The following is a 25080-nucleotide window of genomic DNA, read 5'->3' as shown; positions in this document are numbered from 1 at the left end:
TAATTATCCAGTTTATTTACATTTATGTAGTTATTTTGGTCTTTAAACCAATGAATCAAACCCATAAATGAGTATAACAAAATACACACAACTCAAAGAATCAGTCAAATCCACTTTTAAAATCAGTAAAACTACAACAAGGTCTGATTTGTTAAATTTCCTAGCCTGGGAAAACCCAGACAACTTCCGGCAAATTTAGATTTGCTCTACAAGTAGTCTGGCAAAGAGCTCATTCAAGCCCATTTCTAATCCGTCGAAATCGTGGCACCAATCAGAAACGTTGGGGCGGGCTTTACACAATGACGATCGCTCTGATTGGTTTTAGGTCCGTTGGTGAAGCGCACATTATTATATTCAAATTGCAAACACATGAGGACAGTCTCAATAAAAGACCCACTGGCAGATGAACGTGCTACTACATTTCTCTCCGAAACGGTAGGAAATTAAATTATTAATAGAGGATTTTAACTGTGACAAGATGATTGACAGGGCAGTTTACGTGACAGGATGCACGCGACAGATCCGTCCGATAAAGATGACGAAGTAGTATGTCCCAAAGCTTGCCTACTTTTTTGCTACACATTCAAAAGTAAATACATTTTCTTCACAAAAAGAGTACTTTTATGGCGTAGTGTAACTCAGGCGATTGGGACGCAGCATAGCTTTACACGATGACGATCGCTCTGATTGGTTTTAGGTCTATCCAATTGCGCCCGGAGGCATTTGAGCGACGTCCGTTGGTGACGCCCCTTTGGAAATGAGTTATTAATGAAGCTTTGCCAGACCATAACTCAGTTACTACTGAGAATGGTCTGGTTTTAACCAGGCTATAAATTTCCACAATTTTCATACAATTTATGAAGTAGACAGAAGTAGTATAGTAAGTTTGGCAGATTTTGTTATGAATTCAACCACTAATAAACAGATAAAAATAACACGTATGTGCGTTATAGCTCACTTCTGTAGGATTGAAAATTATCCGATATATTTGAAATGAACAAAGACATTTGCTTTACTGTTTTCCATCCCCTCTTTCTACCACAAGGACCATTTGGAGTTCCTAAAGGCACAGAGGGGCTGATAGTGATCAAGGCCTATAGGCCAAGATGTGTGTACTTCGGGGGTCGATGAATTGTCACACCTTTAGTACAATGGGGGAAGTTGTAATTATCTGATTGGTCAGTTTGAACGTCTCACACTTGGGGTTAAAGTCACATGGTCAGGGAAAAGATAAAACAAGTTTGTGCTCTGTTTTATGCTCTGGGTCCCTTTCCTGGGGCACTCTCTCTTTACCTCCTCTTTCTCTCTCTTTCTCTCTCTCTCTCTCTCTCTCTCTCTCTCTCTCTCTCTCTCTCTCTCTCTCTCTCTCTCGTAACATTTTATATGCTGGGTACAATTAATGGTGTAAGTTTTTATCATCTCATACATCTATCTTGTAACTATTTTAAGTGTAACCATAACCATATTTTGTCATTAAACCTTTTCAATTACAAATAATGTGCTAACTAGTTTTGATTTGGTATTGACTTTGAATTGCTACCTATTGCAATACAATATTGTCATTCTCTATAGCAACTCTCTCCCACATATTAAGCTATTGTAACTGTGCTTATTTCCGTTGTTTGTATAAGTAGCAGTGGGTGGTAATAGACAAGAAATGTACAGTTTTCTACCATCTTGCTAATAACGTTTCTTTAGTCATACAGCAGTCTTGCAGACTGAACCCCTGCAGGAAATCCACCCTTACACTGCCACATCACAAATGGTGAATCTATTATTATTTTCTTTATATTTAAAACATTTTCAGCCATTTTTTCTAAAAAATATTAATGGATGTTATCTTTTGAACTTTTAAACATAGGTTTAGTTACCTATGATCACGCGCGTGAACTCGACAATCGACTACTGTGGACTTCGACCGAAAACAGGAAGAAAATACAGGTATGTGCGCTGGCTGAATTAACATCACTTTTATTCATATCTTTCACTTCTACTGCAGTCAGATTCACCCGTGTTAACTCTAAAGGAATCACTCACATGGCTGGGCACTTGTAATGACACATCAAGGATGTTAAGAGGCTAAAAGCAGGTTTAAAACTTGCTCCATTGAAGTCAACAGGGTGCAAATTTTAAAAAGAGGATAACACGGTGTAGGCAAAACCGATTTTTGTCGTTGTTCTCTGTACTGACAGCACTCCAAATTTACAAAAAAAATTAGCTCAATGTTAAAATTGACCGGAGTTCTCCTTTAAGGGGTTTTAAAGGTGGGGCAAGTCGTTTTTGAAATATGCTGTTTGGAAGTTAGTCACAACTGACACAACAACAAACGTGTAGCCAATCAGCAGTAGGGGGCGTACTATATGTCGGTGGAGGATTGAGAACGATCATGAGGGAGATTTGAAGAAAGGCTGCAGAAATAGAGATGAGAGAAAATACAAAAGAGAAAATCTCAAAAGAAATCACTGGAAAATAAAGGGTTATATGTCTGGGCAAGAGCTTTAGGACCCGTGTTAATATTAGAAACGCTGTCCAGCACAGGAGAGAGCTGAGTGGGAGAGCCTGAAAACACACACGGATGTTGCTTTGATTCGCTCCACACATGAGTAACACTGGGTTTGTGTGTCATGTGTGTCTGGAGCTGCTGTGCTGTTGGCAACTAACAACCAACTCTTGTTTGTTAATACTATTGTGTACTGTACATTCATTTTGTTGTGCTTCCTTGTCATTCGTTCATCATCTGTGCTTTATTTTTCATGAAGCATTATTTTGTTGCACTTCTTCTATGATCAAACATCTTCTCTTGGGACAGCTAGTGAAAGTCACCTTGGCGACTGCTAGAGAATGCAGTTTTTAGTGTCATTGCGTTCGAGACCGACTCGGAGCAAGGCTGTTAGGATTGTTTGGGTTTATTTAAAATATCAACATTGGCTAAAAGCATATTTCAAAAACGGCTTACCCCACCTTTAAAATAGCTTGAATGTAACTCTACACCCTTGCCTCATTTAGTATACGTGGTTCTATGAATATGCAAATTAGCCCCACCTCCACTCACTCACACCAGCTCAGGGATCCACTCGTTGATGATCACATGTTAATGTGATTGGTTACAAGGCAGTTTGTGACGTCAGAAACACCAGCGATTTCAAACCGTGTTTTTGAGACTGTCTTTGGTTCACTGCAGTTTTAAGGAGAAGATACTCAGCAATGGTGTTGACATGAATTTACACAAGGTTTATCTTAAAGCATATTAAAAAACCCACATAGACATACAACATTAAAAGCTTGATTTTCACCACAGGTTAAAAATTACCTATTATGCCCTTTTGTAAAGTCTTGATTTTGTTTTTAGGGTCTACTAGAATAGGTTTTCATGCTTTAACATTTAAAAAACACCATATTTTTCACATATTTTACATTGTTGCAGCACCTCTCTTCCCAGTCTGTCAGTATCGCTCTGTTTGGTTTCGGTCTATAAAGCCCCTCCTTCTGAAAATCACAATGGGCTCTGATTGGTCAGCTGGACCAATGTGTTGTGATTCGTCAAATATTGAATAATATTTGTTTTTTGCATATGCCTTGGGCGGGAATTATTTAAACAAGGAATACTGTGACGTGTTTGTTCCCAGGAAGAAAACTCAAGACAATGGAGGCGTTTCAGGGAGTTTAGAAACAGCGTGCACTGATATAGAGAATCCCCTTTGACTTTGTAACTTTGCAGACCTTTTTCATGCTCAAACAGCAACATTACACACTAAAGAACGTTGAAAATGTAACAAAGCATATTAATAGGACCCCCTACAGTGTGCCCATAAAATCTCTTAATCACCTCAGTTGCCATAATGACTTCATCAGAAATGAACCATATATGAAACCATTCTACTCTACTAACATGCAGACTGTGTCATGCCAAATGCTTCAGATTATGAAGTACATTTATTTATTTACTTATTGAAGCATACCTGGGAGGGCAGTCCAGGAGGTTGCATGGTTGTTTTTGACTGATCGGTTTGGGAAGATGATGACAGACCGAATGAGGTGTCTCCCTTCCCTCTGAGGTCAGACATCGTACCTTCCTCATCTGAGTCCCTCTGCTGCCACAGGAAGCGCTGCATGTGCTCCACTCGCCCAAATGCCACTCAAACTCTAAAAAATGACACAAAGAGAAAAATACACACAATTAGGGATGATATTCAAATTCTGGTCGATACCAATAAGCAGATCATTATTTAAAAATGACTTTTAAAACAGTTATTTGCCTTTAGTTTGTCATTTATTTAGGCAAATATTATATAAATAGTATAAAATAATATAGAATTGTATTATTGATTTTATTATACAATTAAAACTGAAAACTGTACTAAAAACTGAAAACCTTTTCCTTTGCGTTTTTAAAAAAAGTGCATACAGACAATGTTGTCAAAGCAATCCCATTCACACAAGCCACGAAAATGACTAAAAACGCTGTTTTATGCATGCCGTGCCAGTAGCTGACAATGTCACTATAGACTGAGAGTTTAATATGCATGCACATGATGTCACCATTTTGGTACCAACCGACCACCGTTTGACAACCGATAATGGTCTCGTTTTCAAAAACTTGAACTTTGAAACCTGTTTTCAAAATTTTGCATATACTGTATTTGCATAAATATAGCAATAGGAAAAATGAGCATGCAAGATTAAATACTGGCCAATCCAACATAAACAGATACTGATAAATAAAAAAAATGCCTACTATTGATCAATAACCATAACCAATATGGTACTGATATATCATCCCTAAAAACAATATATTTATGAACACTCCAAACATCCACCAATATGTTTATATGTTCAGTAAAGTGAATCAATATCTTAGCATCAGGCAAGTACGATCAGAGAAGAACCACAACCACTCAAGTACTGTAGCTACCAAATCGCCTGATTCAAAGTGAGAGGTTATAGAGACCATTAACAAGCTCTTAAAGGTTTCTAGGAATCTGGGCTTGAATATCCACACAATCTTCTCTGTCTTTTAAAATTTCTGGCATTGTGCCAGAACTGAAAAGAAGACATGGAGCTTTAACAAGACACAAATGAGCTCTCAGAGTGGTTGGTTCTCTACAAGACAGAACTGATGTCCAATTCATGTCCAAAGCCTTCAACACAACTCATAACAATTTTACTTTCCTGTCTATTCTGCGTGTTGAGTTTCATTGGAAGACAGCAGCTATTCATCATTCACAGACTTTTACACTAGTACTTTTTATTTGTTTTTTGCTTCTTTTTTTGTCACATTACACATACAACAAAAAGACACACAAACCCAGTAACAAATAACAATAACATACATGAATAAAGAACAAAACCATATGTATATTACAATTGAATAGTGTGCATAATTTTTAAAATCCTAACATAAAGCTTATTAAAAAGTAAAAAAAGAAGGAAAAAAGAGAAAGTGTTCTATATAATGATATAGATAATAGATAATAGATGAATAGATAATTATATTAGTGCAAGAAATGTTTAAAACGTTTTGAATCAAAGATCTTTAAAGCATCATGATTTTATTTTTAATACTTCTCATCCTTTGCTTGGTGTCATGTGATGTGACGGCTTTTTATGCTTTCTCTTCAATGAAAGCTTTTTGTCAAAAAATGAGGACTTTTTTGTTCTAAGTTGAAAGCTTAGATGACATGAGCTTGCCAAGATGAATTGTGGAATTGCCTCCTCTGTGAAGGAGACATGCAATGATCTTTTAAAGCTTGGTTAAAGAAGCTATCTTAATATGAAAGCCTTCAAATCAAGAGCGTGCATCTGATGCTTGAAAATGTTGTCTACGTAGGATCACTGGGATTTAAAAAAGCTAAATGTGCTGGCAAAAATGCTGCTATGTTTTATGGTAGCCTCCTTTATGGTTTAGCAATATGACACGAGTAAGAGTATTGTTTTTCCGAATATCAGCACGACTGCAAATATGATTGATTTATTACAACAGTTCAATAAACAAAAAGTTATTATTAAATGGCATTTTAGACACAACATTGTAAATACTGATGTTTTCGATCTATTTCACCAATGAAAATAGTTAGAAACAGAATTGTTATGCTTCTCCGAGCAACACACAGCCGTGTTTTGATTCTGAATGAACCCGTGTTTTTGGCCGATTTGGGTGAGTCAATGATTCAATGAGCCATTCATAAAAACAGTCATTTGCTCAAGTGGTGCTCACTGCAGAGTCACATGACGTCCAGCTCCCCCTTTCTGGGTGTAGTTTAACCTAATTAGGTTTAGCAATAGGGTTATGGGTGATGTTAGGGTGTGGAAAGACCTTCAAGCTCCACCCATTACGTCCAGAGATTGGGAGCTGGATGTCAAGCTCCACCCACTGAACGAATCAGTTAAATGAATGATTCAGTGACTCAATCATCAAGACTTGCCACCACCTACCAGCGGTTTCAGTTTCCTATTTAAAAGTAGGCCTATTATTTAATTTCTATATTCAAAATTGTATATTTCAAACATTAATCTCATAACATTAAACTATTTATGTAATTGTAAATGCAGTGTAAATTCATTAATACCACCTCTGAGCAGCATTTAAGTGTCAGTGTAAATACATCTAGTGTAAATGTCACTTCTGCAAAGCTTAGATGGATTTTGTTCACTAATTTCATTTGATCGGTAAAAAAAAGCCAGTTATTCATTCTCATTAATAAAGTATTCAGACAAAATCTGTTTTCATTTACATCGATGTATTTTTGAAAATTTGGTTCATTTTGTAGATTTCATTTTGCATGGTATCGTGATACCACTTGGTATTGTGATACTTCAGCTATAGTTAGATCCGTAAGATATGCATAGAGTTCAACAGCAATATTATCAGCTATCAGCTATTGAACTATAGTATAGTTTCATAAGATATGTTTGTGGTATTGTGACAACCCTACTGTGTGCTATTCCAAAACTATAGAGAGCTCTTGTTTCTCCTCACCCAAGTTGTTTCTCTTCACACTAACCTTGTGAAAGCACGTGAATCCAAGCTGTGAGACGCTGCTGGTTGTTGATCTGTGTTTGGCACTCGTAACGTCCGTCAAATTTCCCACCGTGCGTGTTCATCTCCAGAACACGTCCTCCCGCCAGCATGCGGTAGCTCACGTCTGGACTCTGCTTCAGGGTCTGGTTCTGATAGGACCAACTGATGGGCTTCTTGTGACTGGAGACCACTGGACAACCTAAAGGGGTTATGGGTGAATTTTAAGAGGAAATGAATTTGACATCTCCTGTCATTTGCAATTAGTCTTAAAAAGCAAGCCATGTATTCACTTAAGTCTGCAAAACATGCACTAAAAAGCATTTAAGACTCAATTAAACAGTCCTAATGGAAATCTAAACCCACAAAGACACAAGAATAAGAGCTACAAAGGCTGTCCAATTTGTCAAACACATGCAGTAAACTCACATCCCTGTGCTGTGGTACCTGCTGTCCTAATTTAGCAACCTTTTAGAAATGTATGTATGTCATGAAACATCTCTTTGCTGGATTTTTTGTAAGTTTTTAATTCGTATTTTTTAATGGTTATTGAGGTAAAATATCTTAAAATTGTTGAAATTAAATAAATTTGCCTTTTGAAACAAGCTAAAAGCACATGCAAGTATCTGTAGTAAGACATATTCTTTGAAAACAAGTCTTACACAGTCAAACAAAATGGAAAATTATGCAGGTAAGACTAATTATATGGTGTTTAAATTACAAAACAAGCTCATACCATATACACAACATGAAAAGTGCTGTACCTATCCTTAAGATATCTCCTGGTTTGACCGTGACGCTGGTGCCGATCACAGAGGTCATCAGAACCCTCTTCCTGTTCATTTCCTTTGAAGGCTGATGCTCAGATTCACCCAAAGATCCTCCTGCCATGAAAAGAGCAGTGTGTCATCAAACGCAATCAACCAAAGCATTCCTATAGGTACTGTAGATTGTTTTGTTTTTTGATGGTTGAATGACCTCAAGTAGTTGAATTATTATTCTTAGTCAGAGCATTTTTCCAATCAGCAGAGAGATTATGGCTGACTGTGATGGAGACAGAAATGACCTCAATTAATAAAATACTGAGGGCCTCGACTGCCTTCTGTATGTGGCCTATAAGATCTCCAGAGACAAACGGCCTCTATAAAGAAGGGCATATTTCTTCATTTCGCTGCATAGATGGATTTTACCACCCCTGTAGGCTGTAGGTCTCACGTTATTTCTCAACAAGACGCGCCAAACGATGCCAATATCAATATACGACTCACAAATCTCCTGCTGAGTTAGCTGACTTTGTCGGAAACAGAGCCAACCCACAAAGTGTGGTTCACTTAGCACCGAAGCGCTGTCGTGCAAGGATTTCCCTGTCACCCGGTGAAGTGTCGACTGACATATGGCTACTATGGGAATCGCTACTCACCCACCACACGTAGCAGGCTGGAGGCCACCGATTTTCCAATGCTGTTGGCAGCCACGCAGGAGTAGGTGCCGTAGTCTTGCAGTGTGAGGTTTCTCAAGAGCAGAGATCCGTTCCGAAGAGGACTAGCACTGGCGCCTAGCGGACCCTCCTTGTGGTGCCAGCTCACTGTTGGCTGAGGGACACCTGTTCAGAGACAAACGTCAAGTCACTCTCAATCAATCAGTTCACACTCAAGTCTGGAGCTGACACTAATCACCACTTTCTATGAGTAGGGTACACTTTGGTGTCCCATTACTTTTTAAAGGTGTTGGAAGGGCAAATTCTATTTTGCCAGAAATGTTAGATATGTTACAGAAACTATTATTTAACAAAAAATTAGCACAGCATGAAAATAAAGTATTTTCTAAATACATCAACTATCTGTATCCTGCACTCAAAATGGTGATTTTAGCCTGTCATAACTCATGACATTTTTGACTCTACCTAATAGTTAAAACAGTTTATACTTTTGAATCATTTTAATTGAACTTATTTTACAAAAAAATATGTTTATAAATTAATTTTAATTGAGCCGTGTCCTACATTTTGCACACAATCCTTTTGTCTACATTACTTCCCCCCGTTACCAAAAAAAAAAACTATATATATATTTTTTTTTATGGGAAATATAAGGTGTATCCTTCTATAACCCACTATTTGGGTATTTGGGTTATAAATTTATAAACTATTTAACCCACTAACTGTGTATAACTAAATAAACAAAATTATATTAATTTTAATAATTATATATAACATATATATACATAGATATAATTATATATTATATACATTAATTTTATGTGTTATATTAATAATAATAATAATAATAACAATAACAACAACAACAACAATAAAAAAATCAATAATTTATGTTTGAACAAACATTTTCTTTGGCATTATTTAACAGAATGTACAGTATAACAGAATCACACAAACTAAGACGTGCCAAAATTTGTTGCAAAAACGGCAACATTTAAATAAAATGAACATAAATCAAACAGTTCATACAATATTTATAAGCATATTGGACCCTGTACCCTATTCATGAAAAATACCAAATATACTGGTCTGGTAGCAGCTTTGCCAAAAACAAACCTAAGCTCAAGACAAATCACTGAACAAGCTCCAGTATTTAGGGGCAACTGCTATCTTACCATTAAAAGACTCGTATATCAACATTAAAGCTTACGCAGAATTATTCAAACCGCTGAAAATGTTGATTCAAAGAGCAGATCAACAAGAGGCCAGCAGATTGCCACAAATTACTTGTACAAATGGGCACAATGAATGCAAATTGCCTCCCTCCAACCAGTTCCCATGGGACACCCCAGGTGAAAATAATGAGCAGCACATGGATTGGAGTCTGAGTTTTATGGTCCCCTTCTACCGAGTGGAGACATTAGTACTGACATACAGCCGTTAGTCTGAGAGCCAATGAATAGACACGCTCTCAGGAATGGAAAATAACATCGGAGGCCTTGAGGTGTGTGTGTGTGTGTGTGTGTGTGTGTGTGTGTGTGTGTGTGTGTGTGTATCAAGCGTACACGTGGGCACTGACACACTTTGGCACCAGTAAACTGTCAGGCATGCTTGCAAAGATGGCAGGAACTGATGTTGTTAATGTAGGTAGGATTAATAGTGGCCGCCGAAGTGACCTCTGTATTTTCTTGGAGGAAATTTCCACTGGGAGGAGAAACGTACACAGGAACAATAACTACATGATTATGAAGAAAAAAATGGAACATAAAAGAAGATATATTGCACACAAAATGTGTATCTCTGAGTGCTGACCGCCTACTGACTTGCATACTCATACAAACACTGTTCCAATAATGCTCTCTGACTACTTTCAAATCCTAATGAAAACCATTTCTTTGGCTTTTGACCTGTTGTAGAACCAGATGAAGTACTAAATTATAGCTCTATATTACTGCAATATGGACATTACTTTGACACACTCATCTCTGAGTGATAACAGAATACTTCTTAAATTTTAACAGTGAAACAAGCATTTTCAGTAAAGCTGCTTTGAAATAATATGTATTGTGAAAAGGGCTAAACAAATAAACTTGAATTGAATACTGATTAAACGTTCTCCTGTGCACTCTGCACTACTTGTCTAGTATCAGTCACGTGTCTAGTATCTGTAAAACCGCATTTTTCCATCTTAAAACTGTATCTAAATTACGTCATATGCTCTCAATGACAAATGCAGAACAATTAGTTCATGCATTCATGACCTCAAGGCTAGATTATTGTAATGCTCTTATGGGTGGTTGCCCTGCACGCTTAATAAACAAACTACAGCTGGTCCAAAATGCAGCAGCTCGAGTTCTTACCAGAACCAGGAAGTATGACCATATCAGCCCGGTTCTGTCAACACTACATTGGCTCCCTATCAAACATTGTATCAATTTTAAAATATTGCTGATTACTTACAAAGCACTAAATGGTTTAGCTCCCCAGTACTTGAGCGAGCTCTTAACACATTATAGTCCTTCACGTCTATTGCGATCTCAAAATTCTGGCCATTTAGCACCAAAACTTTGGGAACAGTCTTCCTAACATTGTCCGGGAAGCACACACACTCTGTCAGTTCAAATCTAGACTAAAAACACGTCTCTTTGACCTAGCATACACATAACACATTATAGACTTCAATAATTCAATGTTAGGCTGCACAGATTAGGTCAGCCGGAACCGGGAACACTACCCATAAATCCTGATGTACTTGTTATATCATAAGAAGGATGGCAACTACGCTAATATTAGTCTCTCTGTTTATCCCGAGGTTTACCGCAGTCCGCCGGATCCAGGCCGTATCCAGATCTGATGAAGGACCTGCGCCTGGACATGATGACAACGCAGTCCTTAAGTGTCAACTAGTCTCTCCCCTGTGAAGGCCTCCTTCCCTTCTCTTTACCTCTGTACAGATAATACATTGTCGGGGTAATTCCGGTTCACGTGGCTACGCGGAAGCGATAAATAATTCTTTATTATACATTTTTAAGGCCAGACCAGTAGTTTGTTGAGGGTTGGTTTGTAAAGAAGGACTGCACACCTGCGCACATACAGTATATATTCAAACGCGCATACCTATAGACTAAACACGTGCGTTTTCACGGGTTTGCATTTTTGAGGTTTGCGCAGAGATAACCTTTTTTTTCCAAAAAATTTCAAGGATTGCACCTTGGAATCTATTTCAGGATTTGCGTTCTCAAGCCACCAGGCACTTTTTGTGCGGATGAGCGGGCCAGAGCGCATTAAGTGTTTTCTGTTAGAACGGTTAGAACTAAGTTAATAACTACCGGTTAATGATCTCTGCAACGGAAGTGAATCAATCAATCAAAACTAACTTTAGCTGGACAATAACTTTATTCTAGAGCTGCTATAAAGCCAAAACAATCTCTGTTACTGTAATTTCCTATCATCACTGTAAAGCTGCTTTGAAACGATCTATATTGTTAAAAGCGCTATATAAATGAAGGTGACTTGACTTGACTTTCTTGAAGAATGTTCCAAAATCAATCACTTCTGAAGTTACATGGATGCTGTCTATGTAGGCAGCTCACTAGGTTTTAGAACAGAGCAATTATTAATGACCTACCTGATAAGCAGACTGAATTACACTGTGCAATCATGCAACCTGAATCAGACGGTTGTGGTAAAGGGGTGTGTATCCGGATGTGTGCGTCCTCTAACAACACATCTCTCCACACCATCAGTTTAACCGCTCAATTACAGTATCTTCTTACATCGTTACCCACAATCCACTGCTCTGTGGCTGCCTATGCCGTCCTTTCTGTCAAAGCCAACTGGACGTGCTCTTCAAATCCCATTTATTCATCTCAGGGAATCAGATGGTGATGAAAGCATGAGAGAACAGCTGACACTTATGGCTCTCTGCTGCAGCGAGGCCATTGTTAACAGCAGGTGTCCTTTGCATCAACCAAATCACCAGATAAACAACTCTATATAAATTGCAGCGGGGAGTGAAGACAGACAGAGTGGCCTGAGAGAGGCCTTTATTTATTTAAAGTAGGGCTTGGTATTTCTCGATATTAATCAGTTCTCATTTTTATAAACCGATATCAATTATTAAATCCCAAGAATTGATCTTTTGGTCTATGCTGTTTTCAGTTGATGAATGAACAGAATGCACCTCCCATCCACTTAATCGGAATTAGCTTTGGGCTTTGTTACTTTAAAATTAAAAATCTGTCCGCTCTTTAATGTGACGGGAGATATTTCTTTTGCCTCCTCACATCAGGCGAAGCACACGTTAACTGATCATCTCTTCCGCTTTACTAGTTACAGCACAAGATAAAGATGAATGAACATCAGAAGGTGTTGAAAGATACAGTACATCTTATCAAAATCAATATCATGCCTCATGTAATCCATCAATTAGTGTTTTAACTTTATTATTATAAAAACTTTAAGGGTTTGTATACAAATCAGTCCATTTTAACCTTTAATATTATAGTAATGTAGTACCAACTGACTCCTTGTATAGATTACAGCAATAGTTAAGAGATTTTTCCCCCCTTGAGAATATTTGTTATGCACTGTGCCTGATTTATATACCGTATTTAATTGATATTGAATAGAATTGAACTGAAATCAGATTTGAATTGAATCGAATCGTAAACTTGTGAATCGAAATCGAATTGAATCGTGACATTTGTATCAATACCCAGCCCTAATATATATTTGCAAATAAAAAGGAGGTGAAAGGAAGAACAGTATCCAGTTTGGGTTTATGGAGTTAAAGGGGAGCTGTTGATCTCGTGAGGTGAGGTAAAGGTCCAAAGGAACAGGCAGTCATCTTAGAACCGAAAAATACCAAAAACTGGTCTTATTTTAAAGTATCATTGATCAAGACTTTAACTAAACCCTTTAATTAAAGCATATCTGAAGATTTTGAATTATATCCACTAAAATCCGCTAGATCACTTATTGTATAAGTAGAAATCTATAGAGAGCTCTAAAAGTAAATTTTAGTACAATAGGCCGACAGGAGGCCAATTTTTCAGCAGATTGCTGGTTGTAAATGATGCAGCACAGCATAAATCCCATAGAAGGGGCCCAGCATCCTGAAAGCCTGTTGACTTTACACATCATTTCTGTCCAATTAGTCGAATCTTTCACCAAAACCACATGGACAAGAGCTATTAAGCATAGGATATGCACACATCAAACATGTTCACTTTTTCACAGAGTGAAGTATTTTGTTAATTTGAAGCATCTACATTGAGGCTGCACTGGAGAATATGTTTTTATGACATATGATCTTAAAAGATGCACACAATAATTTTCTATTGCTCTTCTGGTTATGAAATCATCCCTCACCTTTGACAGGGCACTCCATGGTGAGGTTGGCACCTAAACGGACACTGATAACACCTCCAACCACCACCTTCAGGCTGGTACTCTTCAGATCCGACGTGTTTCTCTGTGATGCAGCGATCGTGGGAGTTTCTGTTTGAAAAAAGAAAAAACCAACAGCTCACATTGCATATAAAACAGTCATTACAGAAACAGTCATTACAGAGAGAAACAGCGTGCGATGTCTCACCAGCCAACAGAACATGTGTTGTCTCTGAATCGGAGCCCAACTCGTTGGTGGCGGTGCACCTGTAGGTGCCCACATCATTGGCGCCAGGGCTCGAAATGTGCACTTCTCCACCACTGTCCCACGATACCCTGGGGAGGGCAAGAGAGATGCGTTAAATCAGCTGCAAATTTCAGGGAACACTGTCAAAGCAGCTTAAAGGGAAGATTTCAAGGTTACAACAAAAAATATGACACATACAGTATGCAGGGAAAGAGACTAGAGGCCTTTTTTTAATGGATGTCAGTAGAGTAGACGCAGTTCGTAGGCAGCCAATGAAGACAATCGACTGGCATTATGCAAATGCGTTGCAAAACTAATGTACTGTAGGTTTCTGCAGAAAGTATGAGTGACGACTAATTTCAGCAGTTCAGAATCGATTCTTTCTTTTAGGATACAATAACTTTATTTGTTTGAGCACTTTAAAACTTTGTAGACCTTTTACATTCATAAACAGCTGTATTACACTGCATGAAAGGTAATATCCTATGGCTAATCTTCAACAGAATTTACACGTGTAAATGTGATGAATGTGTAAATACACTACACGTGTTTTACTGTGATGAGAAGTCACTATATATATATATATATATATATATATATATATATATATATATATATATATATATATATATATTTACCACAGGTAGGATTCAGCTTAAGGCTTCACATTTGGCAATTAATTTCTATGGAACAGTGTGATTCGTACAACTCTGACAGAAATTCATTGATGTCAAGGCTTAGGCCCAATCCCAAATCTACCCCAAACCCCTTCACTTTCCCCTACCCCTCTGTTTTGCGAATTCACGTGAAGGAATAGGGTTGTCTCGATTCTCTTTTGGTTGGAGGAGTATGGGGATGTTTGGCATTAATAAGCATTTTAACGACAAATAATCATTTGCTTTATGTTACATTCAATCTTGTGTTCATACTGTATTTACGGTCATGTTCTTCAAAGAAAGGTTTGGAAAAAAAAAATAGCTGTAACCCACGCAACTGAGATGACTACAGCTGACGACGGCATCTTGGAAGTTTGTGATAAACATCAGCGCATCTCCTGTGACGTAGGCACTAGCGACGACGTATAACGACCTGTAACGGTGTAGTAGTGGTGTCCCATTTCTTAGAGGAATATTTTCACCCCTACTCCTTGCCACTCTGTTTCAAGAGGCAAGGGTAGGCGAAGGATTAGGGATAGGTGAAGGGCTCTAAAATAGAATTGGGATTGGGCCTTAATGTGATCAAGTCACACATGCTCCAACTTGACTGTTACGCTTTCTCCAATGATAGAGCCGTGGACCCTACCGTTTTATCGCATTTCCCCTAACCACGTACGTATGTAGCATTACACAATTAGAGACTCACTTAAACCGGGTTGTATCTGGGTTAAAACAACAGCTAGTTTGTATATATAACAGAAGTGAAACCACAGGAGCTCAATGCACCTATCTGTGCCCTTTCAATGAAAACACACACCACAATTGTGTTTTAATCAACAGCCACACCATCGGATCAGGTCGAGATCTGGTTCAATCTCTTATTTCCTGTATATCAATCACAAGCTTCCCTCGGGCTCTGCCACTTTTCTGTTTCTGGTTCGCTCTTCACGTGATCTCCTACAGCAATCAGGAATCCCAGAAGAGTCAATCAGAGTGAGTGTGATGAACCCTCAGAGGTGTTTATATACCTGATTAAAGTGTTTATTGTGCAGACGCCGCTGTGCGGCTCAGGGAGTTCATCTGACACTCGTGAAGTCTAGTGGGCCTCCAGAGCAAAAAGTTTTTAAATTCTTAGACTGATCCTATAACACCAAAGAAGGTATCAGCTTAATATCTGTCTTTGTTTTCGAAACTAGAAAGAAAAAAAAGCAAAGCTGAATTTTCAGCATCATTACTCCAGTCTTCAGTGTCACATGATCCTTCAGAAAACATTCTAATATGATGATTTGCTGCTCATGAAATATTTCTTCTTATTATCAATGTTGAAACCAGTTGTGCTGCTTCGTATTTTCCAGATTCTTTATGAAAAGGATGTTCAAAAGTTCAGATTTCAGTAAGGATGCTGCCTTTTAAGCCAGTTGCCTATGCATACAGAACACAGCATGGAAGCTCTCTGTGTTTTGGAACAGAGACAGAGTGATTAAGAAAGTCAGGATCTGTTAGAAACCTCCAGGGTGTAGTGAGCTCTCCGTTTGCTCCCACCCAAACCCACAAAGGGACACCGGCACAAAATGTGCATTGTATCCCATCCAGCACACATCTTATGAAAGTCTACTCATTCAGACCCACTAATAAAAACACACCAGCTGAGTCATGTCTGAAAGTATCGAAGAAAAGATATCATCTAAAGTGTGATGGCACGTCTGGGCCGAATCACAGGCACAAATGTGTGCGGAAAATCAACTTCGGGACAATGGCGGCATTGTTTCACAATCACAAACATTATCCTACACTTCACTTACATGCCACATTTAATGAAAAAAATAATCATTACAAGACGTCTTTGGAAAAATTTGAACAGAAAATAATAAGAACTTGCATCCAGATAGTTTCAGATAATTGCTTTTTTTCTTCTTTTATACAAACTTAATTTAAGACATATTGTGGCTCAAGTAAATATATCTTGTTTTACTGATGTTTACAATTTTTTTTACTGGAAAACGTTTTGTAGTGTTCCTGTGTTGACATATTTATTGTAGAAACAGGAAGATAGGGCAGAACCAGTGTTGGTATTGTTAAAAATAATAAAAAAAATTGTTAATGGAAAGCCGAAATTAATATTAGACGAAAAAACTTGAACTAAACTTTTACAGTTACTTCTGATGTAATTGCATTAAATACTTATAGACTATAGAACAATTCTGCATGAAACAATAGTGGATTTAACATCAAAATGTAATGTCTAATGTTAAAATTTATGCTTTTGTAAATGTAACCTTCTCCCTTTAAATTACTTTGGTCAGGTCAAGAATAATTTATGCTTTTTTATATTTATTTGAAAGAATTAAAAGAGCGGTTTCATCCTTGTATTGTACAGCCAGATGAGGTTCTTATGGGTTTTAGAAAGTAATTAGTAATAAGTAATGCAACACTTTTTAGAGTCCAGTAATCTAATTACATTGTTGAAGATATATTTAGTAGCTTGTAATTTTTAGAGTAACTTACCCAACACTGTGCTAACCTTAAAATTTAATTTTTCATCTAAATATCAATCATACCATTAGCGGAGCAGAATCTTAACTGGTTTGAGTGTGATTTCCAGTTCACAGCTCTAGGAGTAAATCAACCTTGTTAGGATCTGATTTAGAGCATCGCTGTGGTGCCAAGACACATCTGAATAAAAGGGCACGAAAGGGTGAGACTTCACACAGCTTTAGAGTCTGTGAACGTCAATCACCTCGCCTGTGTTTTGCTTCACATTTGGCCAAAAATAAGAAGCGCTACGTAAGCGCAACAGCAGAGACGGCCCTGGGGCCATGATCGCCACAGGAGCTGCGGATGGGAGGAGAATGGAGATATACGCCATCACACAGAGCTGCTGTTTCTCCAGTGAGCTTGTCATTACACAGGACACGTTTCATTACTCCAGTCTTCAGTGTCACATGATCCTTCAGAAATCATTTGAATATGCTGATTTGCTGCCTAAGAAACATTTCTTATTATTATCAACGTTGAAAACTGTTGTGCTGCTTGATATTTCTGTGGAAATCATGATGCATTTTTTTCAGGATTCTTTGATGAATCAATCAAATCATCATATTCGAATGATTTCTGAGGGATCATGTGACTCATCATCAAGACTGGAGTAATGATGCTGAAAATTCAGCTTTGCATCACAGGAATAAATTACATTTTAAGATATATTCAAATAGAAAAGGGTTATTTTAAATTGTAATAATAATACTGCCATTTTACTGTATTTTTGATCCAATAAATGCAGCCATGGTGAGCATAAAAGTCTTCTTTCAAAAACATAAAAAATCGTTCTGACCCCAAACTTTTGAACGATAGTGAATATAACTGACTGAAATAATACAAATGAGTAATTAAAACGCTACCAAATTATTACCTTCACAAACTGCCTGAACATCTTGACAGACAGAGACAAACAGATAGTTTTTGTTTCTTCCCATCAATGAAAAAAAAAATCTGACACTGTAATTTGGAACGGTTTCCGTATAGCCAGACAGTTTTTAAAATATCCCCAATACCTGCAGTGAGAAAAGAATAACAAAATCAAATTGTAAATATCACTCTGTAGGAGTGGAACGCATTCATTCTGGGTTGGCACTGGGCTGGCATGAGTTGGCAGCGACGTTATATTTGGTTTTGGAGTCAAGTGGCATTCTACAGCGCTGCTTTGATGGAAGTTACTGAGCGGCAGTAATGCAGTCGAGACCGCACAGAAACACGGCTGTCAACAAAAGAGTGGGAGGCAAATGATTTGGCAGCTCTGAGCAATACTGTGGTCAAAATAACTTGAGCATAATAAATAAATAAAGTATTATAGAAGGATTGTGCCTGATCCAAAAAAATAATAAGACAAAAATGGTTATAGCTGAAAACAAGCTAGTTTCCCTGAGTTGAACTTCATATTTAAAAAAAAAAAAAAAAAATTGCTTGCCAGTTTGAGTTGAGATTCAGTTCTGTCCAGGATATAGAGATGATGTTGCATCAAAAAAAATCATAGAAACAAGCATAAATCAATTAATTTAATTCCAAGACCAATAAAATACAATGTGATGGCAATAAAATCTGATAATGGATATGGCATGCAACAAAAATTCAGCATAAATTCAAGCTGTCAGAGTCAACATCTGCAGGGTCATTTTACAAAACCGGGTCCCATTTGTGTGTCCCTTATACAGTGCATGTGTACAAATTATTTGTAACAATGTTTAACCAATGTCATCTTCTACTATGTGTTAACATAGACATTTTGCTAAACACATCAGCAAAAACGTCCACACAGCCATGTTTCAAACTCTTTCTTGCAATTTTAGCATCCAAAATTAAAGTTTGTACTGTGTGTGTACTGAGTATGATTATTTTGTATATATAAATACACACACATGCATGTATATATTTAAGAAAAATGTGTTATTTATAGATTAAATATTTATATTTATGTATAAATATTAATTATGTATAAATATATATACAGTATATACATGCAAATATTTCTTAAAGGTGCATTGCGCAACATTTCATGTTAAAAATACCCGTTTTTTCTAACTCATACATGCTTAAACAATTGCCTGATGGGCTGAATGAGCCCTTCTCTGATCACTGCGATTGCCTCTATAATCCTGTACAGTAAAATAAATAAGAGGGATTCGGGACGGAATTTGAGACTGGGCGTGACGTCATGCGCGTTCACGCTCACCTGGCTATGTCTGGCTGGTTTGTGTATTCGCCGCCATTCTCCGAATCAGCGAAGACAACTCGAGCGACAAAAGTAGAAGATGGATTCAAAGAGACCGGCTTGTAGTCGATTCCAAACCCCAACGCAAACTCCACGTAAGACAAAGACACATGCATGTGGTCCATGAGCGTGCAGACCTCTGGTTGCAGTTTCGCTTGTCGCCAGAGGGGGCATAGTTCTGCAAAAACTCAGAGACTTGCGCAATGCACCTTTAAATATATATATACAAATGTGTGTATTTACATATACAAAAGTATTATACACAGTACACACACATATATTTGTTTGGATGCGATTAATCACTACCCAGCACTAAATATAATATAATATAATAAAACTGTTGGATATTTGTATAGGCTAAATCTCAACAATAAATTCTCTTTCTAAACAGTACAAGGCACTGTTACCTCAACATACTGACCTGATGTCACAATGCAACTAACATTTAAAAAAAATGTATCTCCTAAAATGTCTTAAATCTCAAACATTTACTTTAAAACCGCGTTATTAAACTGGAAATGGCACACACTTCGTAAAATGACCCTACGGTTCAAGTCAAAAGTGACCCTTGAAAGTTACAGCGCTTCAGTATATCAAGATTCACCTCAGAGCTGCTGAGTTTTCAAGCCCAAGTTGCGAGAAGAGGCCTGAACAATGTTTGCACAGCAATGTCTCTTTCAGGTCCCATAGCGCACGCCAGGAAGAGGGGCAGACAATGTTTGGCGACTGTCTGGGCGGAGGCTATGTTAAGGCCGTGAGCTGGACAAAGCTGAGTTACTAAGTCAATGTTTTCAATGACGGTATTTAACAGTCAACAGTATGGAGTAGACGATTAGACCACAATGCGACCCTGGAGAGAAACTGAAAGAAGCACAGCCAGTATTTCTGACCCCAACAGACCGCATAACGTGAGATCTGGGGTGCTTTTGAGGTGAATATTTGAGTGGGTTTGTGATTAACAGGCTTTTGGAATATGCGGTTGCTCAATCAAGATCAGTCACGGCTGGACTCAGAGGTACACAGGGAGTCTTGTTTTCTATAAAGAGAGAAAAAATTGCTTTTCGGTGTAAAAGTTGAACTCTGCTCGTTTTCAGCATCATGTTCGTTGGACTAAAAGAAATGTCGGTGATAATGACAGAAAGAAAAAAAAAAAAAAGAGTAAAGTCATGTGAATTCCAGAAGTTTTGTAATCAGACACTCTCCTGGTGTGTTATAGTAAAAATGTCTATGCCATTACTGTAGTTGGATTTTGAGCAGGGACAAAATGCCAAATTTACAGGAATAGTTCATCTAAAACTGATAACTGCACTTCAGTGGAACACAAAAGTAGATATTTCGAAAAAGGGAGGCAATAATATTGAATAATATAGTTATGATCAATCTTGTTATTGTTAATTAAAACTAAAACTAGTAAATACAAATAAATGAAATAAATAAATTAAATTAAATTAAATATAATACTATTTTTTATTTTAGTTAGTTTCTAAATTACTAAAACTGAAATAAAAATAAATTAAAGCTAAACATAAGAAAAAAATTTAAAATGCACATGCACACAATTACTAAAACTAAACTAAAAATAAAATGAAAACTGCACAAATCTAAATGAATAAATACTATAATAGTACATAAATAGTATATAAATTCTACTAAAATAACACTAATAAGCCACTAATGGTTAAAGCTCTGAGTTATATACAAGCTTTAACTCAACAATCATAAAGCATAATTCAAGAAACAAGCTTTAAAGGGTTAAATATTCGATATAATCTTTCATTATCCCTTTAAGTTAGAGCTTTATGATGGCAAAAGTAATATAAATCTAAAAATGGTATATATATTGAATCCTGAATATTGGCCAATAAATATCTAATATTGGCAAAAAAACAAAACAGATAATGACTATTCCTGTAACTCAAACAGTAGAGCATGGCGCTACAACATCAAGGTTATTGATATTATATCCCAGACAATGCATACATGTAAATACAAACTAATATAGTACCAGTACAGTGTGTTGTGCATTCTTTTTCATAAACTATCATTTTGAGTTACATGTAAAAATAACAGGTTTGGAATGACACAGGATTTGCCATGAAACATGGATTTAAAGCCGACTATCAAAAACTCTTAGCCCTCCAAAACCTGTAGGAATAGAAAGAGAGAGAAACTGCAATATTGAATTGAACCCCCAACTACAGTACATATCATTGTCTTTACCTGTCATTGTTCTGTAGTGGAGCTCCATCTTTGCTCCAGGAGAGGTTTGGAGGTGGTAATCCCTGAGCGGGACACATCAGCGTGAGGCTGTGGGTGGCATTGGTTAAGTAAGCGTTCCTGCCCACGTGGATCCTGAGATCCCTCTGGAAGTTCATGTCAGATCCGTGATGCCTTTGGCGAATGATTACCGCTCGACTGCCACTTGTCGACGCCATGTCCCCAGTAAGTTCTGAAGTGTTTGGCGTCTTATCTAAATGATTGTCCATCGTAGTGCCTTCCTCTGTAGGTGCCCCTTGCCCTGCGGCAGCCAAATCCTCTATTAGCTTGCCTATCAGGTGCGATGCCATTTCATCCGACACATCCCCGCTCTCTGCCAGCAGACTGATGTTCTTCACAAGCTCCTCGAACTGTGCAGGTTCAAGGACAAATGCCCCTGTGTGGCTCCTGGGCCCCGAAGCCAAAGCATAGTTCCCCAATGCAAGAGTATCCCAGAGCTCCTTAGGCTGGCCATCATCATCTCGGTAGAACTCGTTTCTTTGCACCCAGCTTGGGCGAGATTTTGGAGCCTTCTTACCAGGTGGAAACCCCTCATTGCACTTTGAACTAACGTAACCTCCTTCTTTGTTGAGGTACGGATGAAAGTTCCTACTTCTTTCCTTCCCCAAACCCTTTCCTTCAGGCTGTTCCAGGAGTCTATTATTGTATCCGATCAGCTTCAGGGTGAAGGTGTCTGAATCTTGATTGGCCCAGCAACGGTACAGTCCAATATCTCCAGCTTCCAGGTTGTAGATCCTCAAAGCCCCAGACTTGGTGATGCTCAAACGTTTGGAATTAGTCAGATCACTCCCATCCTTCTCCCAGCGGATCTGAGCTTTAGGGAAATGCCGCACAGGACACTTGATAATGACGGCAGTCTTGGGAAGAAGGTAGGCTCGTCCTCCAATGGTAAAACTAAGCCGTTTTTCTTGTCTGGTCTGGATGTAGATGCGTTTCAGGCCAATGACCTGAGGGCAACGTTTTCTAGAGTGAGTGTGCTCTGTGGAAAGAGACGGAAGAAGTTTAGGCGGTTCAAACATTGGTTAGGGCTAATTACTTTAGTTTCGCGTGAGGTTATGACTGCTTTTGAATCCCCCAAATAATCTCTGCAGTTCAGACGAACCCAATGAAGTCAAATCACATGGGACAGAAGGGCTTTGGAAAATTTAGGTGAAAGAAAAAATAACATGAGGGCACAATGTGAATATACGTTCTCCGCTTACAGGCTATTGGACCGTCCCTTTCCGCGGGACCTTATCAAGATATACAAACCAATAAACCAAATTCAGTTTGAAACTGAAGCTTAAAAAAGAAACGTTATCAAGATCAATTTTTCTGAACCATAGCATTAAGCTTTAATCAGAAAGCATCTCAAAGCCATTCGGGAAGTTTCACATGTTCATAATATATGTTCACATATAGTTATTACATATGACCATAGAGAGTTCATTGGTTCATGGGTGTCATGAGAACAATGATAACATGCTAAGTGATACCTACTGATCCCTGCTATTTATTTGAGAAATTTGAGACTCAAGTAAAATTGTGTTGTTCCCACAGCTCAAAACATCAGGGGGTCCCGAAATCTTTTTATGAAATTTCCCTTGTGTTGGTATCCGAATGTATGGAGACCATAGTGAGACCAAGATCAAATAGAGGTCAGTTCTAAGTTAAATTACAACCACAATTTTACAGTACACTAAATTTACAAGAATACATTCAGGCATAATTGGGTTCCACGCCGGGTAAACTTTAGGTAAAGGATGGTTGGAATATAAAATATCCTACTGCTGCAGGGGCTCATACGGCAGCTCCTGATCAGGGGAGGAAGAGGGAGGTCACTGCAGGACGACCTGTCCAGAGTGACCAGCTGACCGGACGCCGTCTGTCTCCTACAGACAGGTTCCCTCCGCTGGACACCTTTACCACACGTCACAGAGCACTGCAAACATACATGGACAAATGGTCCCGGTGTAGAGAATGATAACTATAGAGGTAACTACACCAGTAAATATATTAGCGTCCACACCAACACACAATAACTTTATGTTTATTATAAGCACGCACAGTTATGTTGTCTACTGCTTTAAATACTCAAGCTCTTTAAAGCAGGATGAATTCTGGCGGCTGACAATGTTTTTATAGTTCATAATTCTGAAAGTGAGTCCAACGATATAATTTCTCTGTGTCGTTATCGTTATAGTTGTGGTGAGGAATTCCATATTCTCATAGAATCATAGAATGATTGTTAAAATGTTTTAGTTATTATTATAGCTATCGTCCTTGAAGTGAACTGGCCTTAACATCTTCAAAATTGAAAAAATTAAAAAACAAATTACCTACTTTTGCATTTCCCGTAAGAAAAAAACGATAGGGTTGGAACAACATTTACTCTTCTACTGGTTTTAAATGAAGCTAAATATAGCACCGTTCAAATGTTTGGGTTTGGTCAGATTTTTTAAAAATGTTTATGAAAAAGTATTATGCTCACCAAATATTTGATTAAAAATACAATAAATACAGTAATATTATGATATATTATTATAATATAAAATAACAGTGTTTCATTTTATTATATTTATAAATGTAATTTATTCTTGTGTTGGCAAAGCTGAATTTTCAGCATCATTACTCTAGTCCTCAGTGTCACATGATCCTTCAGAAATCATACTAATATGCTGATTTGGTGCTCAAGAAACATTTCTCTTTTATTATCAATGTTGAAAACAGTTGTGCTGCTTAATTTTGTGTAAACTGAGATATATTTTTTTCAGGATTCTTTGATTAATAGAAAGCACTTACACACAGAACAGCATTTATTTGTAATAGAAATCTTTTGAAACATTATAAATGTATTTACCATCACTTTTTGTAAATTGAATGCATGCTTGCTTCTTTAAAAAAAAAAAATCGTAGAAACACACACATGCAGAAACACACCTTGGACCACTCTCCGCCTTCCAGACGAGGCAGCAGACAATCAGGGTTGTTGCATGTCCTGTGTACGTCGGGTTTGGTTCCAGCGCACTCCTCGTCTCTCAACTTTAGGTAGCTTCCAGTAGCTAGTCTCTGTTTACAGTAAACCTTACGCCACTGCGTTCCTCTGCCACACGAATGAGAGCACTGACCCAGAGATGAAACAAACACAAACAAACAAATCAACATCAGTCTTTCCCACATATGCTACAACCACAGAGAGCACAGCATGTGAGCGAATATAAACCACAACTCTTGATGTTTACAGTAGAAAAGCCAAATAAAGATGGAAAGTCAGCTATGAAAAGGATTTCACATCATGTTCCATAATCAAAT

General features: G+C 37.7%; 1 protein-coding gene across 1 annotated transcript in view; it reads right to left on the bottom strand.

The window, feature by feature from the left end:
* The window catches only part of adamtsl3 (ADAMTS-like 3), a 162160-nt gene that overhangs the window by 11029 nt on the left and 126051 nt on the right, over positions 1 to 25080 (bottom strand). The window contains exons 19-27 of the mRNA XM_079866508.1: positions 24709 to 24891; positions 23557 to 23710; positions 21733 to 22768; positions 14053 to 14180; positions 13827 to 13955; positions 8436 to 8618; positions 7780 to 7899; positions 7002 to 7217; positions 3960 to 4143 (exon numbers count right to left, since the gene is read on the bottom strand). Coding sequence (XP_079722634.1) covers positions 3960 to 4143; positions 7002 to 7217; positions 7780 to 7899; positions 8436 to 8618; positions 13827 to 13955; positions 14053 to 14180; positions 21733 to 22768; positions 23557 to 23710; positions 24709 to 24891 — 2333 coding nt within the window. The remainder of the gene's footprint in view (positions 1 to 3959; positions 4144 to 7001; positions 7218 to 7779; positions 7900 to 8435; positions 8619 to 13826; positions 13956 to 14052; positions 14181 to 21732; positions 22769 to 23556; positions 23711 to 24708; positions 24892 to 25080) is intronic.

The sequence above is a fragment of the Squalius cephalus genome (genome assembly GCF_949319135.1).
Source record: "Squalius cephalus genome assembly, chromosome: 3".
Lineage (NCBI taxonomy): Eukaryota > Metazoa > Chordata > Actinopteri > Cypriniformes > Leuciscidae > Squalius > Squalius cephalus.
The sequence above is the reverse complement of the archived record's forward strand: the minus strand, read 5'-3'. Positions and strand labels throughout refer to the sequence as shown.